This window comes from Helicoverpa armigera, chromosome 4, assembly GCF_030705265.1.
Source record: "Helicoverpa armigera isolate CAAS_96S chromosome 4, ASM3070526v1, whole genome shotgun sequence".
In the NCBI taxonomy this organism is placed as follows: Eukaryota; Metazoa; Arthropoda; class Insecta; order Lepidoptera; family Noctuidae; genus Helicoverpa; species Helicoverpa armigera.
This window is the reverse complement of record NC_087123.1, coordinates 9637077-9647747: the sequence shown is the minus strand read 5'-3', so window position 1 is coordinate 9647747 and position 10671 is coordinate 9637077. Positions and strand designations below refer to the sequence as shown.

Here is a 10671-nt window from a genome sequence, read left to right as displayed (position 1 = left end):
TTATATATTTTTTTATTTTATCTTAACAGTCGCCCAGTTTACAGAGGCGGCAGCTGAGACGCACAAACAGAGTGAAGGCGGGTGCGTGTAATCCAAAATGTTTATGTAGGCGATTACTAGGCGATCGAAAAAAAATTGTCGTCGAAAGTTGATCTAACAATTGCGTTATTTAACACGCTTATATAAGCTACTAGCCGTTTTCCCGGGGTTTCACCCGCGTCCCGTGGGAGCTACTGCCCGCACCGGGATAAAATATAGCCTATGTTACTCGCAGATAATATAGCTTTCTAATGGTAAAAGAATATTTAAAATCAGTCCAGGAGTTTTTGAGTTTATCCATTACAACCAAACAAACAAACAAAGTTTTCCTCTTTATAATATTATATAGTATAGATAGCTTCACTTTTAACTAACTATGTATATAAGAAAATCTTGGAATCTTAATTTGACCCACTTCCCGGTCTCCGATTAGGTTGAAATTTTGTACACACACTCGCTAAAAAACTAGGTAAATACGTCATTATGTTACAAATCCAATATGGCGTCATCCCCAAAATGGCGCACTGGCTATTAGTAATCCACCCCATGATATGGGTATCAAATGAAAGGGTCTGCTGTAAGGAATATGAAAGTTAAAGTATAAAATAAAAATAATGTAACTTTTTAAAAGCGTGTTTTTTTTAACTATTTTTCAAACTAAAAACGAGTAATGGACCGCTAGTCATATTCGGAAGCCGAAATGTTTGTTTCCTTGTACGCGGTCATGTCATGAATTACGTAAGTCCCACAGCGCGGATGCTAAACGTGGTGGTCAGTCTGAACTATTAACACTATATTTAGGGGGTAAATAAGTGGTACTGAAGTGGTACCTGAGCCTTTTCCCAACTATGTTGGGCGGGATATCAATAAAAATCCTAACAATTCAAATCAGTTAAAACTCAATTCTCCATTTATTAGTTTTAAGTTGTATATATAAGTTTATTTTTAATTTTTAAAATTAATGTAAATATTATGTAAATAAATTGAAAAATCTTTTCCGACAAAAAAAAAAAAAAATACCTACTCAAATATCTAAATATAAAATTTTCTACATTCTCCATTAATTAATACTAAAATAATAAAGGGGGAAATATTAAGACTAAGTATCAAAAAATTCATCCGCATCGCTGTCAGCGGGAATCGTGCCCAAAAGGCTGGCTGCATTGCCACGCTGGATGGCAATACATATCCTTTGGCCGAAGTATAGGCCAGCAAGTATTTCCCCCTCTAATACTTTAGCATTGATTAATGTAATCATAGATATAATAAATTAAGAAATTAAATATTCTCCATTTTAATATAAGAAAAGCTCCTAACTAACGATAACACAGCATGGCACACATGATGAGTCGGAACAGTTCACAACACGCAATACAAGGCGTCCAAAACACAATAGCGACGCAAAATAGCAACATTTGACTAAAATTTATACAAAACAACCTTGCACTTAAAAATTGAGGGTATAACGTAGGGCAAATGTGGTAAACCCACAAACAGGGTGTTTTTCTCAATGTGACCAGCAGCACATGGCGACATCCAGACTTAGCTTCGTTCATTCTTTTTCGAATTCTTTTCTGCCTCCTCTTACTGCCAGCTTCATTTGTTTTACCTTTTAAAGAAAAGGCTTGTAATACCTCGGATTCCAGAATCTCATCTTTTAAAATACTAATAGTTCTTGAACCCTTAATTGTTCTGTTCATGCGAAACTTCTGGCGTGCCCACGCTTCACCAGACCATTTTCTTAGTCGATCTATTGTGCCTTTGGGGTCTCTCAATCTATGTCGAAGGTACCTACAACTTCCTTTTGGATCAGTTATTATTTTATATAATAATGAAAGGAGTCCGTTTAAAATGGCAAATCCAAGTTTTGCGAGTCCTATAAAAAAGTCAGCAAGACAATTCGTTTCGCCAGCTTCATCATGTTTACTCAATTCTTCCATTTCTTTTTGTTCCTGCTTTAACATTTCATTTTTTTTCTTCCTCTCCAACTTTCCTTTCTTTCTTTTTTCTTTGTTTTGCCTTTCTTCAACTCTCAACTTCTCCTGCTTCTTATTGCTTTTCTTCTTCTTTCGCTTTTTTTCCCGGTTTAGCTTTTGTTTTTCCTTCTCTTTCACTTTTGCACATTCACACCCTTTTGAATTTAAATAACTGTCATCAGTTTTTGTTTTAATTTTGTCAGTATTTTCTTGTATGTTTTCTGCTAAGTCTGTTACACTGCCTCTGTTATTAACATATTGTATAGGACGGCGTCTTCGCCTAGGTGGTGGCCACGTTAATCCGTTCCTTTTATGGAAATTTGCCGTGCTAAAATTATTCCTTCGTCTTTTTATTAAACTTGACAACGAACCACTCATAAAAGATACCGATTTAATTTTTCTCAAGTCTTTTAAATCTAACGGTTTCCTTATCATTTTATTAGAAGTATTGTTGTATATTTTGTTGTATAATTTTAATATCAGGTAAAAGAGGAGATCAGTTGAAACTTCTTTAGGATTTTTAATAACATCATTTATTTCACATGTTTCTTTGGAACATTCAGTGACTTCATCCGGTTTTCGTTTTTTTTCGACATAGTTGCATTTACATAAATTTCTATTTTTTGCTCTTGCTATTCCACAAATTCCATCACAGCTAACTGCTTCGGCTCGTTTTTTAGCTTCAGTTTCTAAGTCAGTGATTTTTTTAATGATTTCTTTAGAATTGATAACACACATATTATTAGCATCCAACTGTACTTCAAACATAGGATCCGTTTTAACTGGCAAACATTCACAAGTAGATAGTTTCGGACGGTATTTTTTCTTCAAATCGCATGTCAAATCCGTACATACTCCACCGCATTTACAATTAAAATTCGGTTTCTCATCTATAACAATATTTTTTTTACATATGCCACCTTCACATAAATTCTTGGCTAGGAATTCTTTTCGACGTTTGTTATGTGAAGGACAGATACAAGTTGGTTTAACTTTATGTTTTTTACTTAGATCTATTACTTGGTCCTTTATTTCATCTGGGTTTAATATTCTCATATTGTCAGAATCAACCCTCAGTTCCATGACTGGTTCTTTTGTTTGATCACCTGCATTTTGTGGCATTGTGTTAATATGCTCGTAGGTTGTAACATTGTTATTACAAAACTTAAACTTGTTTTTAAATTTACACATAAAGCAAGAACTTCGACAAGGATTGCATGAAGGGGGAATAGTTTGTACACATACTGATTTCATTCGAGTTTCATTGCAAGTTGTGTTATCGCTGGTAGTCATTTTTTGTTTCTTTATACATTTGCAATTAAAATCGTCTTTTTCACTCATCAATGCCACCTCACAAATTCCTTTTTCGGAAACATCATCAACATGATTTGGATCTTTTACCTTTCTTGGTAACAATTTCTTAGTGTAACTATGACATAAACAAGTTATTTTACTCCTTATTTTTTCAACGCCTATCTGACTTTTAGTTGAGACTACATTATTTTTCTTAATGCCACCACATGTTACATCCGTGCATTCAGTAGGTTTTTTCTTACAGTTACATACAACATCCGTTTGTTTCTTATAAGCCGCTTCAGCACTATTTTCGTCGTAAATAATATGTTCGTTATTTTCTTTTGCAGGACAGTCACATTCTTGTTTTTTATTTTTCTTTGGTCCTGCTTTATTCTCAGAAAGCTTCTCCGTTCCTTTCGTTACTGAGTTTTCGAACTTGTCATCACTTCGCTTATTGTCTGTTTCAGTAAATTCATTGAGTTGCAGTTCACATGCACAAGTGCATTTATCTCTTCGTTTAAGTTTTTCAGGCCATAAAGTTTTTCTATATTTCTTCTTCTGCTTATTTTCATAAGTATCTCCTACGTACACGTCGTCTCCATTGTATTTTACTGTCGACGCAAACTTAATTTTTGGTTCACGATTTCCTGACGGGAGATTATTTTTAAATATCTGCGTGTGATGCTTATTTTTCAAAATTCCTGTACTTTTATTAATTGTTTTGGGTAACTTGTCAGTTTGTGTTTTATTGTCAGTATATATAATTTTCCCTAAACATGAACAAAGAACTGACTGATCTTTACTCTTTATAACCTTCTTATGTGAACTCTCCGTTGATATATTTTCTATATTATCTTGGATACAACAAACTGTATCATTTTGGTAAGTTTTTTCTAGTATTTCTTGATCATACAAGTCATCAACGTCGTCCCTATGTAAATAGTGCATTAATTCGGGTTCGACGTCTGAGTATTTTGCTTTTCTTTTGTAATGCTTAAATAAGTTTATTTGCTCAGGAGCGAAATCTCCTTGCATATTAATGGTACAAACACACTTTGATACTTTAAAATTTTCATTGTTTGCGCCCTCCGGATGGGTGAGATATTGTAATTGGATAGGATCGTCCATTTTCGTCGATCCCGTCGTTTCATTTTTAGCCGGACATGTGCCAGTATTTCTACACTTAATATATTTTTGACACTTTTGTGGTACTTTTCTTCCAGTTGCTTGTAATGAAACATCGTGAAGGTAATCACAACAACAGTTATTGCATTGTGCCATAGTGAACAGTCAGAGCACTGTAATTTAGATATCACATCTCACCCAAGGCTTTAAAAATCAGTATTTCCTAATAGTTCTGCAATTCATTTTGAACACTAAAATTTCGATATATTTAAGCTAATATTTAGGGTGTTATTTTTGATTATCTTAATATATAGCCATGACAAGTTATGCTTAAGAGATGTATTTGATTGACGAGTTTGGTTAATGTCATCATTTTTTTTTGTAGTGATTCCCTGAACTATGAAGGTTAGTTCATTTTAAAATATCTACTCTATGAAATCCTGTAGATTGAAACTCTGTATACACTCGAAAATTCAGAGATAATTTAATGGGGTCAAATGCGTTAAAGCTCCTAGACCACATTTTGAATATTTAGGCATAAAACGACATAGATTAATTCATTCGGATAGGTACAACTTCGAACCATATAAGTAACAAATAACATAGAACATTATACCAGGAAACTATTCAGCGTATGTTAGCGATATTTATCATTTGTAATGGGTATAACCACTGCAGTTTAAGGAAGATTTGTTTCAATAATTACTTGTATTGTCACATAGATTCATTATAGCAGGATCAGTGACCGACTGAATTTATAGAAGTAAACATGTGTCGAATACTCTTTGCCGCTGTTTTCCTAGTATCCATATGTAGTGGTAAGTTTCACAATCCCTTCTATAATTTTATATTATAGTATAGAGTGTTTCTGTCGGTTGCGCTTTCACGCCATTAATATTGAACTGATTTAATTAAAAGAAGGATACATAGTCCATACCTAACCTGAGATAGGACATATACATAGAATACTTTATACCCTGTTGAGGGATTTGGTTATTTGTAGGATATGGGTGAAATTGTGGAAGTTTTTAAAATTTTAATTGTGATTCAAATAATTAACTAGTTTTTACATGCCTAAAATTCATTTGACGATCAGGGTCATAAATATGCAATAATAATGTCGCTTTACCTTGTGTTCTATCAGTTAGTATTTTGCATTTTTTACATAATTCATTATTGTTCACCTATAGATATATAGGTATATATGTATAGATATGCAAATTAATCCCTATGTCCTTTGGTCACGCCATTAAATTAAGGTACGCGTGAATGAAGCTGAAAATTAGGGGAGATAATTAGTTCATCATTATTATTAAGCGTTGACTCAGTAAAATATAGTTATGTAGGTATACCTATATATATTTATTATTTCCAGTTTTCTCTGCGCATGAATGTCAACGAACACCATCGATACTGGTAAGTTATATCTACTTAGAAAGATATAGGTAGAAGAGATAATATATAGAAAATTAAACGTTATTTAGGCTAATTAAACTGTTTCATAAGTTACCTATAAACGATGGGATGTTAGAAGATTGATGATTGAAAAACAGTGTGTTACTCCTAAACGGATGATAGGTACCTGCGATTGTTTTTTTTTTACTAACGTGAATACACTGCTGTCATTTGTTTGTTACAAATTCACACAACTGGACCGCTTTCAATAATGAGCGAAAGAAAACCTCGAGCTTGATCGAAACGAGATATGGAGTCCACTTTAGCTGAAATGAAGCGTACCACAACCGCTAAACTAGCTTCACAAATGTCCTTGTATTGAAAATAATTGTATTGTATTTAAATAAACCTATTGGCCATTAAGTCATTGGTTAGACTGACTCAGATGTAGCTGAGTGACCAGCTGCGTCTAAACTAGGGCTCTTTTATGTGTGTTACTGTATTTTGTGTGTATATATATTTACATATGGGTATTGTTTGTGTGCGTAAATGCGGCAGTATGGCGCTAAATTTCAGCTTTGACGAGCTTTCCCTTACATAAGCTACTTTTTAGATTCTCTATCTGCATATCTGCTGCAGTCGTTTTAATTTACTGCCTACCTAAACCAAAATCGATTATTAAGTATTGTGTTTTTTTAAGGCACAAAGAGCATCAGTCATGGTGAAGTTTACAGAGACGGTTGACACGACTCTGCGTTATCCGTAAGTTTTTTTTAAATTTGTTCTGAATGTCTAAATTAGGTTTGTAATGTAACATCTAAGCATATACAATGAACGATATAATAAACAGTGAACGATCCACGCAAAATTAATCTTCTGGCATAGGGAGATTACTGAAAAAGTAAGTCCTGGTCTTGATCTGATCTAATTATTCATGGACAAGATACTTATAAAGTGCACTTAAAAATATGTAGGTACCTATAGTCTGATACTCTGATTAGTCTTGAAGCAATATGTTGATTGAGAAAATTCATCAGTTGTCATTCGCACCTTTAGCACAGACTACCTTAAAAATTACCTCCAGATAGAGCAATAAGAGTCCATTTGACCAAATTTTTTTTTTTCATTTGACCATTTTTTTTAACGACGTCAAAAATCATCAAATGACCCCTCCCGCTGTGGGTTAGCAGCGGTGAGGGAGTGTCAGACTCTTACTGACTAAAAACCGTCGTATTCCGTCATAGCCCTTTTATGTACCAGGGCCGCGGTATCTCTTTCGAACAACCCGCAGCCCATTTGACCAATCAGAGCCAGATTCACGATTTACGTAACAATAGTAGGTAGCATTTGCATGGATCCCGCACTTGCAGGGGCCCTCGTTTCTAGTTTAAACAACAGGATACGTACCAAAAGTTCTGATCTACCAAATTACGTCATTTATTTTTCGCGGTTTCGCTTCTCTTTAATAGGAAAACTACTTTATGAGGATAAAGGGGTCCAAAGTATGCTCAAAGGCCGTTCCCAATATTTTATCTGACTCTCCGTTTTTTTTATTGTCTCTGTTATTTGGCTTTGGATCTTATATCATATGGGGCTAATGTCAAATTCTTAAGTAAGCAAAACAACAGATACCTACTTAGAATAAAAACATAGAATAAAGTTTCTTTGATCTGAGGACTATAGGTTGATTATGGTGATGTGACTTCGACTATAAACATTGTTCATATCTTTGAAATGTTTTCAGAAATGATTCCGAGGATCTGGTCAACGAATTTGGAAGTGATTTGAACACCTATTTTCATGATCTCCGCGAAGGTTGCAATAGTACTGAATATTTAAATATAACGGCCTTTATCGACCTCGTGAAATTCAGTTTACGGAATAACACATTCAGAGGTAAATGACCTAAATACTCTTTACTAAGATTCGATAGGTATCTACTCTTTTGTTTTGCTGAACCGATTGAATTGCAATTTGACACGGAGAGATACCCTGGAGACAGACTTCTTGTCCGGTTACGAAATCGAGTTGCCTCGGGAAGTCGGGACGATGGTGAAACCGCGGCTAAATAACGGATTTTAGTTTATTTTGGATTATTACATATATATCTAGGTACTTTAGGATCACAGATTCCTATGTAGGTAAGTAGGTAAGTAGATACCTAGAAGATAGAAAAGCAGTTAAACCCTAGGAACGTAATTACTCAAAGAAAAGTGACTCGTGCCTCTACACATATTATTGAAATCAACATTATATTTTTTAAATCCAGTACTATTGCTTACTTTCCAGTAATCATTGATGATCAGGATTGTATAAAAAGCATAGAAAGAAACATAAGTCATTGCGTAGAGAGCAACGCGGGAGTCTGGAATATTTCTTCGAAAAAAAAACATACGCACTGGCTTACTAAAGTGAGATTGAATTATGATGTAAGTACCTACCTACTTATCTTTTGAAAAGTTCTTATTTTTTTATCAAGGCTAATTCATGGAGAACTAAATGACTGAACGAAGGTGCCATAATGGAAAATCGTCTAAGAAATATTAGCGCGCCAAAAAGTACCTAAGTGCCTTCCTTCTTAAAGAAAATAATATTTTTTAAGTCTCAGAGAGAAAGAAAGAAGAAAGAAAGAAAGACGCTTTACAAAAAATAAGTAAAAATAAAAATTACAGTCGTTAGAAATAAGAGAAAAAAAAGACGAATTACAATTAAAATACAGTAATGGGAAATATGTGTCACACCCCGCGTGAAACGGCCCTAGTTCAGCATAATGCTGAGACCCTATACGGAACAAAAGCCTCGGCACTGATTTTCAGCGAGAGCCGAAGCAGACGCGTTGACGTCTACTGGGGCAAAAATTAAATATGGTGTAAAAAATAAACTAAACAGATATCATAATAGAAAAAAAAAAACAGACTAAAAACGAATAAATAAATAAATATTCCTTGGCAACACTCGGGACAGACTGTCGCGCAGATTTGATTCATTCCTCAGTGTATTTATTATTAACAAGACATTCATATTTTCTCACAAATCAAGCAACCACTTGATAAGAAACGATTTTGGTTTAAAACCTTAAACAGGTCAGTCAACTAGGTAGACATATTATGTACTATCGTCATTTTCAAGTAAGTATTATTTAGTATTTTTATCAATTACTTACTTTATTTAATTATTTCACAGACTATGACCTGCCGTGTCGCTGAATTAGTGAAAAACTGTGTGTCTGTGCGCCTAAATTATTGTAAACCGCCCGTTGCAAAATATGTGACCTCACTATTCGATTTTACTCTCAAAAACTGTCCTGAGCCTACGAATAAAACTTCTGTAAGTACCTAACTATATTCTACACTAGCTACTAGCTGTTTTTCCGTGGTTTCACCTGCGTCCCGTGGGAACTACTGCCCGCATCGGGATAAAAATAGCCTATGTTACTCGCAGACAATGTAGCTTTCTAATGGTGAAAGAATTTTTTTTTATCGCTCCAGTAGTTTTTGAGTTTATCTATTACAAAAAACATGCAAAAAAATATCCTTAATACATATTACCTAGTACTTATATGTTGAATACAATACATGAAGATTAGGGTGGAATTATTTAAACTTGTAAAATTTTTGGCATGCGGGCCTCTTCGTCGTCATTTTTTTTAACTATTACAGCAAATGCTGTACCTACATACATGTATTTTATACGATTATTTGTTCAATTCAATTTGTTGAATTCTTTTTGATCCAACCACGGAGTTATAAGAGGTTATAAAACGACCCGACAAAGATTTTATAAATCATTCAAGTATATTTTTTTCAGCCAAATAAGGCGCCGAAGTTGTCGGAACCGGTAACCATAACTTTAGGACTGGGAGCTGTTCTTTTGATGCAACTCACACACCTGTTGCGAAACTAAGCCACACCATAAAATAACAATAATTTACTTACCTACAGGATGGACATTAAACATTGTGTTCGATATGTTATTTATAATTTTGTTACCAAAGAAAAATAAAATATTTATGTACGGCTATTTTTATTAAAAATTATATTTCTAAGAATATTTTTTATCTATGTGTCAATTATTTATAGGTATGATAAGTAATCAATAATTGCCATCTGGCTTTTTAAAAGTTGGTGTTTATGATTACTTATTATAATTAAAAGTATTAAGATTAGGTTTTTATTAATAATTTGTTTCAATTTATTGAAATAGTTTAAGTAGACATTACTGACTCAATACCATTGACACATTATAAAATTAGCAGAATCAACCCCCATTTCTCGAGCTCTGCCTATATCTTGCAAAGCACTCTCACAAAAAAATGAAGAGTTAGCCTGTATTCCATTCAGTTCCTGAGTGGACCTTTCTTCTATTATATACAATTTATTTTTTTCTCTATTTCTCTCGAATACTGTGGATCAGGTTCTGTGACATTATTTGAAATAGATACCTACCTATGAGGCTATGAGTGGTCTGTTCCGTTAATTTTTGGTCCCACCGTTTATATTAGGAATATTATATCCTTGGACTCAATTAAATTAAATAAACATTTAATTTAATAAATAAATAAATATTTAATTTAATTAATAAATAAATATTTAATTTAATTATGTAATTAATTTTAAATTATATTTGAGGTGTTACAACAATTAAATCAGTATTGCTAGAATGTACCTACTGTTTTATTTCTCCAGCATTTGTAATCATATTTATACAAATATTTTATTTTCTGTACTTATTCAACAAGTTAAGTGTAAGTAAATGTACTTTTTAAACTAATAAACACAGTTAATTTCTTACATTGTTTTCTTTTTGAAGATGTCTCCAACAACAACTTTTAATTTATGTA

At 33.4% G+C, this 10671-nt stretch overlaps 1 protein-coding gene across 1 annotated transcript; it reads left to right on the top strand.

Annotated features, from left to right (window-relative positions):
• Positions 1–5110: 5110 nt before the first annotated feature.
• Positions 5111–10621, top strand: LOC110375015 (uncharacterized). Its single transcript, XM_021332975.3, has 7 exons — positions 5111–5254; positions 5812–5852; positions 6532–6593; positions 7576–7727; positions 8121–8260; positions 9015–9158; positions 9639–10621. The coding sequence occupies exons 1-7, from the start codon at positions 5206–5208 to the stop codon at positions 9732–9734; spliced, it is 684 nt and encodes a 227-aa protein (XP_021188650.3). The 5' UTR covers positions 5111–5205; the 3' UTR covers positions 9735–10621.
• Positions 10622–10671: the final 50 nt, after the last annotated feature.